Here is a 20519-nt window from a genome sequence, read left to right as displayed (position 1 = left end):
ATTCAGTGTCCATGACTCTGTCTTTGACAGACAAGAGACGTCTAAAATTGATTTCAGCTTGTCGAAACCTTCAGTCACAATCATTCCCTTCGGTAGCCTTATGCATGGAAATTCTAGGTCTTATGACTGCTGCATCGGACGCGATCCCCTTTGCTCGTTTTCACATGCGACCTCTTCAGCTCTGTATGCTGACCAATGGTGCAGGGATTACACAAAGATATCTCAATTAATATCTTTAAAACCGATTGTACGACACTCTCTGACGTGGTGGACAGATCACCATCGTTTAGTTCAGGGGGCTTCTTTTGTTCTTCCGACCTGGACTGTAATTTCAACAGATGCAAGTCTTACAGGTTGGGGAGCTGTGTGGGGGTCTCTGACGGCACAAGGGGTTTGGGAATCTCAGGAGGTGAGATTACCGATCAATATTTTGGAACTCCGTGCAATTTTCAGAGCTCTTCAGTCTTGGCCTCTTCTGAAGAGAGAGTCGTTCATTTGTTTTCAGACAGACAATGTCACAACTGTGGCATACATCAATCATCAAGGAGGGACTCACAGTCCTCTGGCTATGAAAGAAGTATCTCGAATTCTGGTTTGGGCGGAATCCAGCTCCTGTCTAATCTCTGCGGTTCATATCCCAGGTATAGACAATTGGGAAGCGGATTATCTCAGTCGCCAAACGTTGCATCCGGGCGAATGGTCTCTTCACCCAGAGGTATTTCTTCAGATTGTTCAAATGTGGGAACTCCCAGAAATAGATCTGATGGCCTCTCATCTAAACAAGAATCTTCCCAGGTATCTGTCCAGATCCCGGGATCCTCAGGCGGCAGCAGTGGATGCATTATCACTTCCTTGGAAGTATCATCCTGCCTATATCTTTCCGCCTCTAGTTCTTCTTCCAAGAGTAATCTCCAAGATTCTGAAGGAATGCTCGTTTGTTCTGCTGGTAGCTCCAGCAAGGCCTCACAGGTTTTGGTATGCGGATCTTGTCCGGATGGCCTCTTGCCAGCCATGGACTCTTCCGTTAAGACCAGACCTTCTGTCGCAAGGTCCTTTTTTCCATCAGGATCTCAAATCCTTAAATTTAAAGGTATGGAGATTGAACGCTTGATTCTTGGTCAAAGAGGTTTCTCTGACTCTGTGATTAATACTATGTTACAGGCTCGTAAATCTGTATCTAGAGAAATATATTATAGAGTCTGGAAGACTTATATTTCTTGGTGTCTTTCTCATCATTTTTCTTGGCATTCTTTTAGAATTCCGAGAATTTTGCAGTTTCTTCAGGATGGTCTGGATAAAGGTTTGTCTGCAAGTTCCTTGAAAGGACAAATCTCTGCTCTTTCTGTTCTTTTTCACAGAAAGATTGCTAATCTTCCTGATATTCATTGTTTTGTACAAGCCTTGGTTCGTATAAAACCTGTCATTAAGTCAATTTCTCCTCCTTGGAGTTTGAATTTGGTTCTGGGGGCTCGTCAAGCTCCTCCGTTTGAACCTATGCATTCTTTGGACATTAAATTACTTTCTTGGAAAGTTTTGTTCCTTTTGGCCATCTCTTCTGCCAGAAGAGTCTCTGAATTGTCTGCTCTTTCTTGTGAGTCTCCTTTTCTGATTTTTCATCAGGATAAGGCGGTGTTGCGAACTTCTTTTGAATTTTTACCTAAGGTTGTGAATTCCAACAACATTAGTAGAGAAATTGTGGTTCCTTCATTATGTCCTAATCCTAAGAATTCTAAGGAGAAATCATTGCATTCTTTGGATGTTGTTAGAGCTTTGAAATATTATGTTGAAGCTACTAAGTCTTTCCGAAAGACTTCTAGTCTATTTGTCATCTTTTCCGGTTCTAGAAAAGGCCAGAAAGCTTCTGCCATTTCTTTGGCATCTTGGTTGAAATCTTTAATTCATCATGCCTATGTTGAGTCGGGTAAAACTCCGCCTCAGAGGATTACAGCTCATTCTACTAGGTCAGTTTCTACTTCCTGGGCGTTTAGGAATGAAGCTTCGGTTGATCAGATTTGCAAAGCAGCAACTTGGTCTTCTTTGCATACTTTTACTAAATTCTACCATTTTGATGTGTTTTCTTCTTCTGAAGCTATTTTTGGTAGAAAAGTACTTCAGGCAGTGGTTTCAGTTTGAATCTTCTGCTTATATTTTTCATATTAACTTTATTTTGGGTGTGGATTATTTTTCAGCGGAATTGGCTGTCTTTATTTTATCCCTCCCTCTCTAGTGACTCTTGCGTGGAAAGATCCACATCTTGGGTAGTCATTATCCCATACGTCACTAGCTCATGGACTCTTGCTAATTACATGAAAGAAAACATAATTTATGTAAGAACTTACCTGATAAATTCATTTCTTTCATATTAGCAAGAGTCCATGAGGCCCGCCCTTTTTGTGGTGGTATGATTTTTTTGTATAAAGCACAATTATTCCAATTCCTTATTTTTTATGCTTTCGCACTTTTTCTTATCACTCCACTTCTTGGCTATTCGTTAAACTGATTTGTGGGTGTGGTGAGGGGTGTATTTATAGGCATTTTGAGGTTTGGGAAACTTTGCCCCTCCTGGTAGGAATGTATATCCCATACGTCACTAGCTCATGGACTCTTGCTAATATGAAAGAAATGAATTTATCAGGTAAGTTCTTACATAAATTATGTTTTTGTGATCCCGAAAGAGCATACCATTTTAAAAAAAACAATAATGTTAAATTATAAGTTTATACAAAAACTATAACAAAATACTAGCAATGAGCTCTTGAAATATAACTAAATGTTTTAAAAAGAAATATATACAATAAAAATGATTCTTGACCCAATCAGTCTTTGCTGAACCATTTTAAAAAAACAAGAACAGACAGTGGATATATAATAATACTCTAAGATAATACAGTGGTTACCATATATTAGATTAACAGCCACTTGTATGACTACTCCTACTTGTATGACTTTCTAACTTGTATGACTTCTTCCATCTTATACACCAAACCAGTAACTATGGCATAAATAGCCTGAAATCCAACAGTAGTTAATGCATGCTATTAATTAGGAACACAGCCATTACAATATTATCAAGCAAACATTCTTTAAAGGGGCAATCTACTACAGATTTTTTTTATTGTTTAAAAAGATAGGTAATCCCTTTAATACCCATTCCGCAGTTTTGCATAACCAACGGTTATTTTAATAAATTTTTACATCTGTGATTACCTTTTATCTAAGTATCGGCAGACTGCCCCTTATTTCAGTTCTTTTGTCAGACTTGTATTCAGCCAATCAGTGTTGACTCGCAAATAACTCCACAGGAGTGAGCACAATGTTTATCTATATGGCACTTTTTAGTTGTGAAAAACTGTCTAAATGCAGTAAGATAAGAGGCGGCCTTCAAGGGCTTAGAAATTAGAATATGAGCCTACCTAGGTTAAGCTTTCCATAAAAACTACCAAGAGAACAAAGCAAATTTGATGATAAAAGTAAATTGGAAAATAGTTTAAAACGGCATGCCCTATTGGAATCGTGAAAGTTTATTTTTGACTAGACTGTCCATTTAAATTCCTAGTCTTTATATAAATTGTAACAAGGATTCTTTAACTCATGAAAATGTTTCTTGGGTTTGTTTACTTTATCCAGTCTCCCGGTGCCTAACCAATAAAAGGTACTCTTGTTTCTGAGAACCAAAGGCCATGGCGTACCTCCTAGTATCCAACCATCAGTATGTTCTCCTCTTGGTGCCTAACCAATAGGAGGGACTCCTGTTCATGAACACCCAATGACCACAGACTACCTCCTGATACCTAACGAACAGGAGCTACTCCTGTTCATGAACACCCAATGACCACAGACTACCTCCTGGTACCTAACCAACAGGAGCTACTCCTGTTCATGAACACCTAATGACCACAGACTACCTCCTGGTACCTAACCAACAGGAGCTACTCCTGTTCATGAACACCCAATGACCACAGACTCCTGGTACCTAACCAACAGGAGCTACTCCTGTTCATGAACATTCAATAGCAACAGACTACCTCCTGATACCTAACCAACAGGAGATGCTGCTGTTTGTTGTGTGTTTAAACACCCAATGGCCACAGTATACCTCCTGGTGCCTAACCAACCAGATGTGCTCTTGTTCCTGAACTCTAGAAGCCCACAGACTACTTCCTGATGCATAACCTACAAGATGTACTCTTGCTCATGAACATCATATTAGAGTCTTAATACAGATTGTAACAATCTGTATGTTATGGAAATGTTTCTTGGGTGTGTTTACTTTACCCAGTCTCCTAGTGCCTAACTAACAGGAGGTTCTCCTGCCCATGGACACTCATGGCCACAGACTATCTCTTGGTATCTAACCAACAGAATGTACTCCATTTGTTAGAGACTTTAGCTAAAACATAGTTGACATCATATTAAAGATCCCATGAATTATTCATGATATTTAAGTAGAAATAAATCACTGAATGAACTAAAACTCTTAAGAAGTTAACTAGGCACACACACATGCTGGGCAATGACATATTTTTTTTCTATTCTTACTACCATTTACTAAGATGGTTCCATATTGAGAAAACTGTATAAGACATTTTTATAATAAAAATAATAATACAAACATTAGCTTATGTTTATAGAGAACAGTTTAAATTGACTATGTCACTCCCTGCATTAAAAAGCATTGCAAGTAAAAATATATAGGGAGAAATACAGAACATTTAGTAGATTATAAAACAACACATATTTTCAACACAATCAGTTTATTTAGAGTAGGCTGCAACTAGTGCTTCTCACTTTTATATCTTAAAATTCCTTTTTTTTTTCAAACTGTTTCTTTTAATAAAACCTCTTAAGAAAAATATTTAGCAACTTACATATTGCTTTAACTTATTGTCTGCCACTAAATGTTGCAGCATAGCGATGCATTGCAGTCCTCTCTCATTTCAAAAGGGTTCAGATAATCTTGGAAATATTGAAAGGAAATTGAGTTATATTTGATTATCTGTAATAATCTTACTACATTTGATACAACCGTGGCCTATTATATATTAATTTTAAACATTAGCAATGACTAATATTGGCAAACTGTTAATTATATTGGCAAACTGATAATTGAATCTTGTATAACTTGAGTACATTATTAAAGGGATAGTCAAGTCAAAATTAAACTTTCATGATTCAGATAGAGCATGCAATTTTAAGCAACTTTCTAATTTACTCCTATCATATTTTTTTCTTTGTTCCCTTGGTATCTTTATTTGAAAAAGCAAGAATGTAATCTTAGGAGCCGTCCCATTTTTGGCTCAGCACCTGGGTAGTACTTGCTGATTTGTGGCTACTTTTAGACACCAATCAGCAAGCACTACCCAGGTGCTAAACCTAAAATGGGCCGGCTCCTATGCTTACATTCTTGCTTTTTCAAATATAGATACCAAAGAGAACAAAGAAAAATTGATAAAAGGAGTCAATTAGAAAGTTGCTTAAAATTGCATGCTCTATCTGAATCATTAAATTTTATTTTGACTTGACTGTCCAGTTAAGAATAGAGGGAGAACATAACACTTGACTAACCTGTGTATTTGTGTCTCAATAAAGGAATCTCCATTTCACAGTACACAGATCTGGAGGTAGAGGAAATTACTTAGAGTGAGAGCTAACCTGAAATGTGATTGGCCAGCTTCAACTATTGCATGCTGGTAGATGAAGTACTCCCCTGATACATATTCTAGGGCTGTGGACTACAAAAAAGTTTACATTAAAGGGACAGTAAGAGAAGGGTCTACAAATAACATTCCTGCATGGTGCAGTTAAAGATTTGCTCATAAAGGTGGAAGGGAGTAAAAAGAAGGGGAATTAGTGTTTTTAAGGTGGTATTTTAGGATGCATGATTCCATTAAGAAAAGCACAAACATTAACACAAAATTGCACTACCTTAACAAAAAAACACTCAGAATAATTAGGACTGAAAAATAAAATGAAGAAAAAACATAATAATAATAGGATATTTGGGGGCTTTTGGAGGGGACTGCCGCCCTCTCTGCCCCAATAGACCAGCCACCACTGTGCTCCAGTATAATTATGTTTTATACTAATACTGTAATAACTGTTTTTAAAAATAATTATTATTAGTATCCATTATTTATAGTCATTTTCACTATTTACTATTCTTATTATTTCATTGTTCATTTGTTATTTTTCTGATATGAAATGTATTTAAAAAGTATATTATGTGACAGTAAATAACTTATAATTTTTTTAAGGGTGTTGACCAGATGAATTTGTTTGGTGACATGTCCACACCCCCTGACCTCAATAGTCCAACAGTAAGTACATAACACAAGATTCCTCCCTTCTGGGCTTAAATTGTTTGTTCATAGCTCTGTGCTAGTTTGTTAAATGTATCTGTTATTTATACAGTTGCCTTACTTTAACTCCTTCCTGCTGGTACTTATTTATTAAACAAATAAGTAAAAAATTTAAGTCACGCAATTGTTCATGCGATTGCATGATTTTAATGATGGGATTGTGTCAGAGGGAGTGCCTGTGATTCTAGTCACACCCTCCAGCCCGCAACCTCAGTTAGTAAGCCTTTATGGCTTCAGTACAGCCAAACGGCTATGACATTCCATGCCGTCCTAACGGCGCTAAAGCCCAGCACGGTTAGGACGGCATAGAACATCATAATGGCGAGATGGGGTTAATGTGATTTTTTTGCACATTTAATTTGTTTATATTAATTTTAAATGCATTCTCATTCAACATCCCCAGAAACCCTAGACCTTAGACCTAGATAATGTTTAAACGTTTCAACAAAAAATATCCCCTGCCAATGACATTTTACTATATACTTTTATTTAAATTATTATCAATAGGATGTTTTTTAACACTGCTAAAGGAGCACATTCTCACATTAGTTTATATTCCTATGTTTCATCAATAATTGAAGAAAAATTCTAAAGTAAAAAGGAAATGTTCAGATTCATAAGGTATTTTGTTGTTAATGAAATGTCAAAATTAACTGTGACAAATCCCTGCAAAGGGCAAACACATTGTTAAAGGGACAGTATACTGTAAAAAAGTTTTTCCCTTAATGTATTTGGCTTGTTATACCAGCTGCATAGTATAAAATGTATGAGAAATTGCATTTTCAGGTTTATTTGTGTATATGAATTAGCTGGTTTTGTGCTTTTAAACCACAGAATTTTTTTGAGCTTGCAGGTAATCACAGATGTCATTATTTTATCATGTTGTGTACACACACTTGTTTGCTTAACGTATATCTGCTTGTAAACCAAAGATTAATACTTAGAGAGAACCATGGAAAATTAATACTTTATTACTTAAAGGGACAGTACACTGTAAAATTGTTTTTCCATTAATGTATTTTAAATGACTTGTTATACCAACTGCAGAGTATAAAATATTTGAGAAATTCTATTTTCATGCTTATTTGTGTATATGAATTTTTTTTTGTGCTTTGAAACCACAGCCTATTACAATGGGTTGAACTTAAAGGTGATATCAGATCTCATTATGTTCTAAGTTTGTGTAAACAGACTTGCTTCCTTATCTTTTATTTGGCTGGAACACCAAAGCTTAATACATAGAGAGAACAATGGAAAATGATCATTTTATTATTTAACTATCCTGCATCCCACTGAGAGTGTAATCTCTTCTGCTGGCTCTGTATACTTAGGCTATTCAATAGCCTATACTCCAGTATTAATTTGTTCAGTATAGGTGTTGATACCGCAGGCTAAATCAGCTATTTCAAATGCTGAAATAGGAGTAAAGGAGCTACTTGTAACCAATGTAATACACTCTAAGACCGCTGCTTCATAACTGCTTCATAACTGCTATTTCCGGCGAGCCTGAAGACTCGTGCGGAAACAGGGGCATCAAGTTCCATTCGGGGCTTGATAATTTGGCCTCAAAATCTTCTCAGAGAGTCAGCATTAGTTTCTATGACACAAATTACATCTTCAAAAGCAATACACACCACAGCCACCTCTCTGAGGTGTGGTATTTAAATATTAGAGCACGGGCGTTCACAGGATATGAGCATATGCTGCAGAAAAACTGTAATACCTTTTACTAGAAACATTTTTGCTAATGGAAGTATATTGCAAAATATTTTATATTTCAAATTGAAATGCACCGATGCACATTTCAATTTTGACCTTTCTATCCCTTTAAGACCCTAACAAGTGCAAGTTGCAGGTGTAAACTGATTAAAACCTACCCCTGTAATAAATGTATAAGGTAAATGTACACACTGAAACACTCTCTGGTGCAACCAAGAGGTTAAGAAACTCTCTCTGGCAAACAAGGGCAAAAGCAAAGTTTACATTTTTTTCTGATAAAAAAGTCCATGTTAGCACTGACTGATGGAAGAAGCTCCTTCAAATTAAAACTGACTGCCAGAGAAAGTGGTTGTCACATAAACTGAATGAACCTGATGCAAAGACAACCAATCAGATTGGAGTATGAACAACTTCCCTGGGATGTGTCAAAATTTGTCTCAACATTTAAAGTGAAAGTAAATCCTAAAGTTTTACAAACACTAGGATTTACTATTGAAACAAATAAAGGGCACTTTCATTCATGAAGTATAAGATACTTCATGTAGAAAGCTCCTTTATTGATTCAATCGATCGCTGCTCTTAGCTCCTACAGCAGCCCACGGCTAAAAAAACTTTGGGTAAGATGTGACGTTTACACCTCTTAGCCAATAGCCGTGTGGTAAATCCAGCTTGGCGCCCATGGGAGCCGGATTTACCGCACGGCTATTTTTTAGCCATGCGCTGCTGTAGGAGCTAAAAATGGTGATCGATTGAATCAAATAAAGGAGCTTTTACATGAAGTATCTTATACTTCATGAATGAAAGTGCCCTTTATTTGTTTCAATAGTAAATCCTAGCGTTTGTAAAACACTAGGATTTACTTTCACTTTAACTTAATCATTTTTTATAATAATTTGATTTAAAGGAAGAGTAAAGTCAATATTCAACTTGTGATCTTGATAGAGGACATCATTTTAAACAATTTTACAATTAACTTTTGTTAAAAAATTTATTTTATTTTTTTTTGAAGAGTAAGCCTAAGGGGGCTCAAAGGGCCTCAGAAGAGTGCACGTGTCTTTAGCACTCTATGGCAGCAGTGTTTGCAACAATTTTGTAGCAATGTTATACAAAGTTGCGAACACTGCTACCATAGAGTGCTAGAGATATGTGCACACTCCTGAAGTCCTATGAGCCCACATAGGTTTATTCTTCAACAAAGGTACCAAGAGAATGAAGCAAATCTGTTAACAGAAGTCTCTAGAAATTTAATTTTGACTGTACTGTCCATTAAAAGTTCACACAGCCTAAATTGGAGAATCGGAATAGACCCCATAGTTTATAATAAGCATTTGTTTGATAATAAAATGTTGTAATGAATTATTAAAGAGTGTTCTCCACAGAAAATGTTGCGGCAGTGTAATCATTTACAGCATTATATAATTTTCTGTTATAAATGTTATCTAAGATATCCAAAGCACAACTTAATTGCATAATTTAACAAAAAGTGATTTAATGATAATCTGAGCAGCAAACATTGAAAAAAATAATATTAACTAATTTTAGCTTAACGGGACAGTCAAACCAAATTTAAACTTTCATGATTAACCCCTTAACGACACACGTCATACAGGGTACGTCATACACAAACTGGTCGTTAAAGACCAACAACGTACCCTGTACGTCGTTAGGGGTTTAAAGTGGCTGGAAGTGATTCTGATCACTTCCAGATGCTTTCAAGGTATTGCTGTGATGCCTCGATATCTCTTATGGAGGGTAGTACTCTTCGCATTGGGACTGGAGTTTTAAGTAGTCCTGTCAGCCTGTCAGTGAGAGCCTGGGCGAAACCATCCCGACTTATATTAACAGCTCCACAAGCAATCAGCGATGACAAGTTTCGCTGCCTGCTTTTTACACTCAAATCCATGTCAGGAGCAAGGCTACTAACCTTTCACACTTGAAGGGCCGTGTTCCCGTTCCATGGCATAGATTCTGGTAAGATCGTTTAATTTTTTTATTACATAATCATTACACGGAAGATAGGGTCACAGTGTGACGCCTTTTATCTTTAAAGAATCAAAGGTTAATATTCCTTGAAAGGGGATTATTAAACAGGGGGGGGTTATACATTATATTGTTTATTGTGTCATTGCTGCGTTATGTGCGAGATGAGGCTCTGGCAATGTGTAGACTTTCAGGTGACTTACGGGAGTATTACGTGGCCTTTTTTAGCGTGTTTTCTCCTTAGGCAGGGGCGGTCCTGCCAGGCATTCCATGAGACTGGCTGTGGCTATCTCTCTTCCTCTGTTGATCAGCGGCGCAGAAGACAAAACGGTTTCTCTAGTCCAGGTCATAGGAGGTGGTGAGTGCCCCGGCCATTGGAGATTATAAAGGTGTCTATTTATTAAGTTAATTTAGTCCGTAATAAAAGCGCATGCTATGGAGGACTCTGACGCGTTAGAGGGTTCTCCCTCTTTAACAAGGTCTCATTCCTGTGTTTATTGTGAGGAGGTTCTGGTAGAACAGCCTGCTCAACTATGTTTCACATGCCTTGATAAAGTTGCGACATCTAAAAGTAAATGGATGTCTAGTACTACTGAGCCGTCCACCTGAGGGTTCCCCGTCCCGTGAGGTTCGTTCCCTGCATTCATCTCTAATTGCACAGGCAGCGCCCCAGGGTCCAATCATTACTCCTGCGAGAGATTCAATGGCCGTCAGATTATGCGGATCAACTGGTGGTATCGAAAGTGATCCATGCCTTACCATGTTCTGATAAGCGCAAGCGTAGAGCGTATCATGGCAGCCCGGCCCAGGGGTTGTCTATGCCTAGGGAAATATCAGAGGCGTTATATGATGAGGAGGAGACCCCTTCTGGGTCGGAGTCCATGTCATCTAAACCTCCGGCTGCGGAGGAGCCTGACTTTAGGTTTAGGATGTGCGCTTTTTGCTGAAGGAAGTGCTCTGGAGGTTCCGGAACCAAAGCTTCCAGAGGAACCTGCGATTCCTAAGCTTGATAAGGTATATGAGGACAGGGTGGTGCCTCGGGCCTTCCCGGTTCCTGTTAAGATGGCAAATATTATTAAGAATGAATGGGAGCAATTTGGTTCTTCCTTTTCCCCTTCTTCTTCCTTTAAGAAACTGTTCCCCATCCCAGACTCTCAGCTTAAGCTGTGGGGTCCCTAAGGTGGATGGTGCTATCTCCACGCTTGCAAAGCGAACAACTATTCCCCTCGAGGATAGTTCGTCGTTTAAAGAGCCCATGGATAAAAAGTTGGAAAACATGTTAAGGAAGATGTTTCAACACACAGGGTTTGTTTTTCAGCCGGCAGCAGCCATAGCAGCAGTTTCCAGAGCTGCGACATATTGGTGTGAATCCCTGTGTGAAATGGTCAAGGGGAGACTTCCATCGACGAGATACAGGAGAAGATTAAGGCGCTGAAGGTTGCCAATTCGCCTGAATGCTAAGGTGTCAGGTTTTTCCGTTTTAGCTCACAGGGCTCTGTAGCTAAAGTCTTGGTCTGCGGAAATGACCTCTAAGTCGAGGCTGTTGTCCCTGCCTTTTCAAGGAAAGATTCTGTTCAGTCCATGATTGGATTCGATCATATCCACGGTTACGGGAGGCAAGGGAGCTTTCCTACCGCAGGATAAGAAGGCTAAGCTTAAAGGATGTACTTTTCGTCCCTTTCTTGCGGACAAGGCACAGCGCCAGCAGCCCGCCTTGAAAGCGGACCAGTTCAAGGGAACTTGGAAGCCGGCTCATTCTTGGAACAAGTCTAAGCAGAGCAAGAAGCCCACCGAGACAAAATCGGCATGAAGGGGTGGCCCCCGACTGGTCTCCGGACCAAGTAGGGGGCAGATTATCTCTCTTCTCAGAAGCCTGGTTACAGGACGTTCAGGACCCTTGGGTTCTGGAGGTTGTCGCCCAGGGTTACAGGATAGGTATCAGATCCCATCCGCTCAGGGGCAGATTTCTCCTGTAAAACCTGTCTTCAAGACCAGAAAAGAGAGAGGCCTTTCTAGAGTGTGTGAGAGATCTCTCCCTCACCCCAAGCAGAAAGGGGTCTAGGGTACTATTCAAATCTTTTTGTGGTTCCAAAGAAGGAGGGCACATTCCACCCGATTCTGGACCTAAAGTGTTTAAACAAGTTTCTGAGTGTTCCATCATTCAAAATGGAAACAATCAGATCTATTCTGCCTCTAGTTCAAGAGGGACAGTTCATGACAACTATAGACTTGAAGGACGCTTACCTTCATGTGCCAATTCACAGGGACCACTTCAAGTTCCTAAGATTTTCGTGTCTGGACCAACACTTCCAGTTTGTAGGCCCTCTTCTTTGGTCTGGCGACGGCCCCAAGAGTCTTCAGGTAGGTTCTGGGGGAGCTACTTGCAGTGGCCAGAGCCAGAGGCATTGCTGTGGTGCCCTATCTGGACGACATCCTGGTCCAGGTGCCGTCACTCAGTCTCGCAGAGGATCATTCGAGGGCTCTTCTTCTTTTGCTCCAATCTCACGGTTGGAAGATCAACTCAGGAAAGAGTTCCCTGGTTCCCAGCAACAGGGTGGAATTCCTGGGCATGATAATAGACTCTATGTCCATGAAAATATTTCTCACAGACCATCAACGCAGGAAGATTGCATCCTCTTGTCTTGCCCTTCAGTCCTCCTCAAGCCCCTCGGTAGCTCAGTGTATGGAGGTGATCGGACTCATGGTTTCCAGCATAGACGTCATTCCATTTGCCAGGTTCCATCTCAGACCTCTTCAATTGTGCATGTTGAGACAGTGGAACGGCGATCATTCAGATCTATCACAGCAGATATCCATGGATGCTTGGACTCTGAACTCCCTCTCTTGGTGGATCTGTCCGGAGCAACTGTCCATGGGGACATCCTTCTTGAGACCGTCCTGGGAGATTGTGACCACGGACGCGAGTCTGGCAGGATGGGGAGCTGTTTGGGGTGCCAGTATGGCACAAGGAAAATGGACCCGGGAGGAGTCTCTCCTTCCAATAAATATTCTGGAACTCCGGGCAATCTACAATGCTCTGAAGGCATGACCTCCTCTGGGGTCATTCAGCTTCATCAGATTCCAGACCAACAACATTACCTTGGTGGCTTACATCAACCATCAGGGAGTACGAGGAGCTCCCTAGCCATGAGGGAGGTGTCTCGGATCTTGGAGTCCCACAGCTGCTCACTCTTAGCAGTTCACATTCCAGGAGTGGACAACTGGGAAGCAGATTTTCTCAGCAGGCAATCCTTCCATCTGGGGGAATTGTCTCTCCACCCCAAAGTGTTTGTGGAGATTTGTCTCAGGTGGGGAACACCGGAGATAGATCTCATGGCATCCAGACTCAATTGCAAGCTACCCTGATACAGGTCGAGGTCCAGGGATCCCCAGGCAGAGCTGATAGATTCTTTGTCGGTGCCTTGGGGGTTCAGCCTAGCTTTCATTTTTCCACCGTTACCACTTCTACCTCGTGTAGTGGCATGCATCAAACAGGAGCAAGCTTCGGCCATTCTGATTGCTCCATCGTGGCCACGGAGGATGTGGTTTGCGGATCTGGTGGGGATGTCAGGTTACCCTGTCGCAGGGATCTGCTGGAACAGGGTCCTTTTCAACATCAAAATCTTGATTCTTTGAGGCTGACTGCATGGAGATTGAACGCCTAGTCTTGGCCAAGAGAGGCTTTTCTGAAAGTGTGATTGATACGCTAATTCAGGCAAGGAAGCCAGTTACTCATCGTATCTACCATAAGGTGTGGAGGACTTACTTGTCCTGGTGTGAGAAGCATGGATTTCCTTGGCATAAGGTGAAGGTATCCAGAATTCTGTCCTTTCTCCAAGAAGGTTTGGAGAAGGGTCTTGCAGCCAGTTTCATAAAGGGACAGATTTCAGCATTATCAGTCTTGTTGCATAGGAGACTCATTGAGCTCCCTGACATACAATCTTTTGTTCAGGCTCTGTCTAGAATCAGGCCTGTCTTTTGACAGTCTGCTCCCCCATGGAGCTTAAACTTGGTCCTTAAGGTATTACAGAAGGTTCTGTTTGAGCCTATGCACTCCATTGACATTAAGATTCTGTCCTGGAAGGTTCTTTTCCTGTTGGCCATTGCATCGGCATGCAGAGTATCTGAAATGGCTGCCATGCAATATGAGCATCCTTATCTGGTTTTTCATGCGGATAAGGCTGTGCTTCGCACTGGTTTGGGGTTTCTTCCCAAGGTGGTGTCTAACCGTAAACATCAATCAGGAAATAGTTGTTCCTTCTTTATGTCCTAAGCCTTCTTCTTCTAAGGAGAGGTTACTTCATAACCTGGATGTGGTTCGTGCATTAAAGTTCTATCTTCAGGCTACAAAGGATTTCAGACAGTCTACATCTCTTTTTGTGGTGTATTCAGGGAAGTGCAAGGGGCAGAAAGCCTCTTCTACTTCTTTGTCCTTTTGGTTGAGGAGCTTGATTCGCTTGGCCTATGAGACAGCGGGACATAAGCCTCCTCAGAGGATCACAGCTCATTCAACTAGAGCTGTGGCTTCGTCTTGGGCCTTTAAGAATGAGGCCTCTATGGAGCAAATTTGTAAGGCGGCTACCTGCTCCTCCTTACACACTTTTACAAAGTTTTTGACATTTTTGCTTCTGTGGAAGCTGTTTTTGGGAGAAAGGTTTTGCAGGCTGTGGTGCCCTCAGATTAGGGTCCGCCTTTTACCCTCCCAGTTTCATTCAGTGTCCTCTAGAGCTTGGGTATATGTTCCCAACAGTAATGAATGAAGCTGTGGACTCTCCTACCCTTTAGATGGAAAACATAAATTATGCTTACCTGATAATTTAATTTCCATCAAGGGGAGGAGAGTCCACGGCTTCCGCCCGTATCCCCGATGGGTGGACCTAAATTTAATTCATGTTCTGGCACCTTTTATACCCTGATATTTCTCCTGCTGTTCCTTGTTCCCTCGGCAGAATGACTGGGGGATGAGGGAAGTGTGGGAGGTATTTAAGCCTTTGGCTGGGGTGTCTTTGCCTCCTCCTGGTGGCCAGGTTCTTAATTCCCAACAGTAATGAATGAAGCCGTGGACTGTCCTCCTCTCGATGGAAATGAAATGATCAGGTAAGCATAATTTATGTTTTTCAAACACTGATGCAGAGAGAGAGCCACTCTGTGGCCATCTCTGCATCAGCCAGCGATGGTGCGATCGTTGGTGGGTGGGAGCATCTGCAGGGAGGCGGGTAAGCGACCATCGCTGGGGGGAATGACGACAGAGGGGGGCGGGATTACGTGCGGGGGGGGTGCCGGGAGCACGCACGGATGGGGGCACGCGCACGGGGCGAGGGCGGGAGCTCGCATGGAGGCGGGAGCGTGTGGGAGCCCTACACTATGGAACAGTGTAAAGGGAAGAAGGGAGAGAGGAGGGGGACATTTTTTATCTAAGGGATCTGGGAGGGGGTGGGGGTTGGTTATTGAGGGGGGGAAGCTACACTACAGAAAAATAAATAAAAAATATATTTTTTTAATTTGTATGCAAACTGGGTACTGGCAAACAGCTGCCAGTACCCAAGATGGCGGACAATAAGGTTGAGGGGGAGGGTTAGAGAGCTGTTCAAAATTGTATATTCCCAATGCTTTCACAGCAGTTCCATAATGTGGTGTTAGGAAACACAGTTTCTCAATTTCCTAAACTATTGAAAAGTACTGTACTGTTTATTTTTATTTACATATTCATAGCATGAGAAATATTTAAAGGGACAATCTACACCAGGATGTGTATTGTTTAAAAAGATAGATTATCCCTTTATTACCAATTCCCTAGTTTTGCACAACCAACACAATTATATAAATACACTTTTTACCTGTGATTACCTTGTATCTAAGCCTCTGCAAACTGCCGCCTTATTTCAGTTCTTTTGACAGACATCCATTTTAGCCAATCAGAGCTTACTCACCTGAACTCCACATGTGTGAGCACAGTGTTATCTATATGACACACATGAACTAACACCCTCTAGTGGTGAAAAACTGTCAAAATGCCCTGAGAGAAAAGGCGGCCTTCAAGGGCTTAGAAATTAGCATATGATGAACCTCCTAGGTTTAGCTTTCAACTAAAAATACCAAGAGACCAAAGCAACATTGGTGATAAAAGTAAATTGGAAAATAGTTTAAAATTACATTCTCTATCTGAATCATGAAAGTTTATTTTATTATTATTCTTTATTTATAAAGCGCCAACAGATTCCGCAGCGCTGCCCATGGGTACAAGGATTAAAGTACAACGGAGAAGCAATACAATAAAAGACACATTTTTACAGACAAATACAGGGGAAATTGAGGGCCCTATTCCTGTGGGAACTTACAATCTAGATGGGTAGGAGGATGGGAAACAGGAGATTAGTCTGACCCTTTAACTTGAAATGACTTAGCCAATCATTATATTTCTGTCATGTGACTAGTGGGAAATTCGGTTTTCTGTTCTACCATAGTTATCAAAGTTCAGCTTTCCAAAATTGCGCAAATAAAACAGAGATATCCATTAACCTTGTAATGAAAGGCAAACAGTGTCTCACTATGTTTTAGAATATAGCTTATTGGGTTTTATTCTTAAAGCTAAAAAGCAATGTGTTAATAAAAATATCAAGTTTTTTTATGATTTTGCAAAGCAACACATCAGACACTTGGCCAAGAGAGGCTTTTCTGAAAGTGTGATTGATACGCTAATTCAGGCAAGGAAGCCAGTCACTCGTCGTATCTACCATAAGGTGTGGAGGACTTTCTTGTCCTGGTGTGAGAATCATGGATTTCCTTGGCATAAGGTGAAGGTATCCAGAATTCTGTCCTTTCTCCAAGAAGGTTTGGAGAAGGGTCTTGCAGCCAGTTTCTTAAAGGGATAGATTTCAGCATTATCAGTCTTGTTGCATAGGAGACTCGTTGAGCTCCCTGACATACAATCTTTTGTTCAGGCTCTGTCTAGAATCAGGCCTGTCTTTTGACAGTCTGCTCCCCCATGGAGCTTAAACTTGGTCCTTAAGGTATTACAGAAGGTTCTGTTTGAGCCTATGCACTCCATTGACATTAAGATTCTGTCCTGGAAGGTTCTTTTCCTGTTGGCCATTGCATCGGCATGCAGAGTATCTGAAATGGCTGCCATGCAATATGAGCATCCTTATCTGGTTTTTCATGCGGATAAGGCTGTGCTTCGCACTGGTTTGGGGTTTCTTCCCAAGGTGGTGTCTAACCGTAAACATCAATCAGGAAATAGTTGTTCCTTCTTTATGTCCTAAGCCTTCTTCTTCTAAGGAGAGGTTACTTCATAACCTGGATGTGGTTCGTGCATTAAAGTTCTATCTTCAGGCTACAAAGGATTTCAGACAGTCTACATCTCTTTTTGTGGTGTATTCAGGGAAGTGCAAGGGGCAGAAAGCCTCTTCTACTTCTTTGTCCTTTTGGTTGAGGAGCTTGATTCGCTTGGCCTATGAGACAGCGGGACATAAGCCTCCTCAGAGGATCACAGCTCATTCAACTAGAGCTGTGGCTTCGTCTTGGGCCTTTAAGAATGAGGCCTCTATGGAGCAAATTTGTAAGGCGGCTACCTGCTCCTCCTTACACACTTTTACAAAGTTTTTGACATTTTTGCTTCTGTGGAAGCTGTTTTTGGGAGAAAGGTTTTGCAGGATGTGGTGCCCTCAGATTAGGGTCCGCCTTTTACCCTCCCAGTTTCATTCAGTGTCCTCTAGAGCTTGGGTATATGTTCCCAACAGTAATGAATGAAGCTGTGGACTCTCCTACCCTTTAGATGGAAAACATAAATTATGCTTACCTGATAATTTAATTTCAGGTTCTATTAAATACAGTGTGCACTTGCCTATCTATTCATTGACCAATCCTAGGACTGGATTAGCAATTGATTGTTTCTGTATCTGACCAACTAGCTGTTCAAAATTGTATATTCCCAATGCAATTTCACAGCAGTTCCATAATGTGGTGTTAGGAAACACAGTTTCTCAATTTTTATTTACATATTCATAGCATGAGAAATATTTAAAGGGACAATCTACACCAGGATGTGTATTGTTTAAAAAGATAGATTATCCCTTTATTACCAATTCCCTAGTTTTGCACAACCAACACAATTATATAAATACACTTTTTACCTGTGATTACCTTGTATCTAAGCCTCTGCAAACTGCCGCCTTATTTCAGTTCTTTTGACAGACATCCATTTTAGCCAATCAGAGCTTACTCACCTGAACTCCACATGTGTGAGCACAGTGTTATCTATATGACACACATGAACTAACACCCTCTAGTGGTGAAAAACTGTCAAAATGCCCTGAGAGAAGAGGCGGCCTTCAAGGGCTTAGAAATTAGCATATGATGAACCTCCTAGGTTTAGCTTTCAACTAAAAATACCAAGAGACCAAAGCAACATTGGTGATAAAAGTAAATTGGAAAATAGTTTAAAATTACATTCTCTATCTGAATCATGAAAGTTTATTTTATTATTATTCTTTATTTATAAAGCGCCAACAGATTCCGCAGCGCTGCCCATGGGTACAAGGATAAAAGTACAATGGAGAAGCAATACAATAAAAGACACATTTTTACAGACAAATACAGGGGAAATTGAGGGCCCTATTCCTGTGGGAACTTACAATCTAGATGGGTAGGAGGATGGGAAACAGGAGATTAGTCTCTCCCTTTAACTTGAAATGACTTAGCCAATCATTATATTTCTGTCATGTGACTAGTGGGAAATTCGGTTTTCTGTTCTACCATAGTTATCAAAGTTCAGCTTTCCAAAATTGCGCAAATAAAACAGAGATATCCATTAACCTTGTAATGAAAGGCAAACAGTGTCTCACTATGTTTTAGAATATAGCTTATTGGGTTTTATTCTTAAAACTAAAAAGCAATTTGTTAATAAAAATATCAAGTTTTTTTATGATTTTGCAAAGCAACACATCAGACACATTTAATTTATTTTGTATAGTGTTTTGAAAAACTACTAATAATTATAAAAAATACAAGGTACAGAGACACTCTTTAGACAAACTAAACAACTTGTTCAGTAAATAAAAGGGGATAAGGTTTTGTAAAGCTGTCACTTAGACCTAATTAGCACAGTGTTAATTAAATAGGTTAAATGCTTCTTGGAATAGCTAAGCAAAGGGAATTCAAGAGATAGTGTGACCTTAAGAATAGAAGGAAATACGGGGAGAAAAACAAAGAAGAGCTGCTGCCTTTCACGTTCAGTGGGAAAATTGTAATACTGGATAAATGGGAGCTTAGGACTTTTTATGGCAACTATATGAATTTTATTTGGAATCCGGAAAAGATTGGAAACCCCAAGATGTTAGGACAAAAAGTGAGGAGCAAATGACGAGTGAGCCTGTGGATGATGTGTGGAGGGTTTTTAAAGGGACATTTTCTCCCCTCTAATATGTTCCCAACAATCTCAGTGGGGATTAGGAGAGATAAGTAATAAAATGCTAAAATGTTCAATTGTTTTGTCTATGCATTGGGCTTTGGTATGCAGACAGATATAAGAAGCATGTGTGTGTACAGAAAGTAATAAAACAAGAAGATCTGATATCCCGGCAAGCTAAACCCATTTTAATGGATTGTAGTTTCAGAAAACAACACCAGCAATTTAATATCCAAAGACTGGGGCGGAACTACAGGGGGTGCAGAGTTCGCAACTGCGACTGGGCACCCGAGGATGGAGGCACAGCTTAAAATTTATTTATTTTTTCATAAAAAACGTTGACCTGCCATTGCCTGCACTGATATCATGTGAGTGTGACGTGATGCTTTACTAGTGTCTCTGTCTCTAATTACAGGGGTTAGTGTTTCTGTTTTACCCATTGGTGTTAATGTGTATGTGTGTATGTATGTATGTGACTGTGTGTGTATTTATGCATGTATGTGTGTGTGTGTATGTGTGTATTTGACTGTGTGTGTATTTATGCATGTATGTGTGTGTATGTGTGTATGTATGTATGTATGTGACTGTATGTGTATTTATGCATGTATGTGTGTGTGTGTATGTGTGTATGTATGTATGTGACTGTGTGTGTATTTATGCATGTATGTGTGTGTGTGTGTGTGTGTGTGTATGTTTGTGGAACCAGCAAATTACAGACCTTGTTACTACAGGGCGGGGCTAAACAGTGTCACTATACAGTACCACTATATACAGTACGGGGGGCTGGACCATGTCACCGACTACTGTGGTCACTTTATAAAGTACTGGGGTGGGTAGGGTCAGGCCAGCCATCTCGCCGGCAGATTACAGACTGTGTTACTAACTCACTATATACAGTACTGGTGGGTTAAACAGTGTCACTATATATAGTAATAGGGGGTCAGACCATCTCACAGACTGTGGGCACAGGGTACCTCGTTTTGCAGACGTAATCTGATTCACATTTTTTTTTTCTGTGTTAAATGATAAAAAAAAAAAAGATATGTATCAAATTC

General features: G+C 40.3%; 1 protein-coding gene across 2 annotated transcripts in view; it reads left to right on the top strand.

Moving 5' to 3' along the window:
• Positions 1-20519, top strand: part of DAB2 (DAB adaptor protein 2) — a 347304-nt gene that overhangs the window by 223128 nt on the left and 103657 nt on the right. For both annotated transcript variants that reach the window (XM_053701226.1, XM_053701225.1), the window contains exon 9: positions 6255-6317. In XM_053701226.1, the coding sequence (XP_053557201.1) occupies positions 6255-6317 (63 nt within the window). The remainder of the gene's footprint in view (positions 1-6254; positions 6318-20519) is intronic.

This window comes from Bombina bombina, chromosome 2 (assembly GCF_027579735.1).
Source record: "Bombina bombina isolate aBomBom1 chromosome 2, aBomBom1.pri, whole genome shotgun sequence".
NCBI lineage: Eukaryota > Metazoa > Chordata > Amphibia > Anura > Bombinatoridae > Bombina > Bombina bombina.
This window is presented reverse-complemented; position numbering and strand designations above follow the sequence as displayed.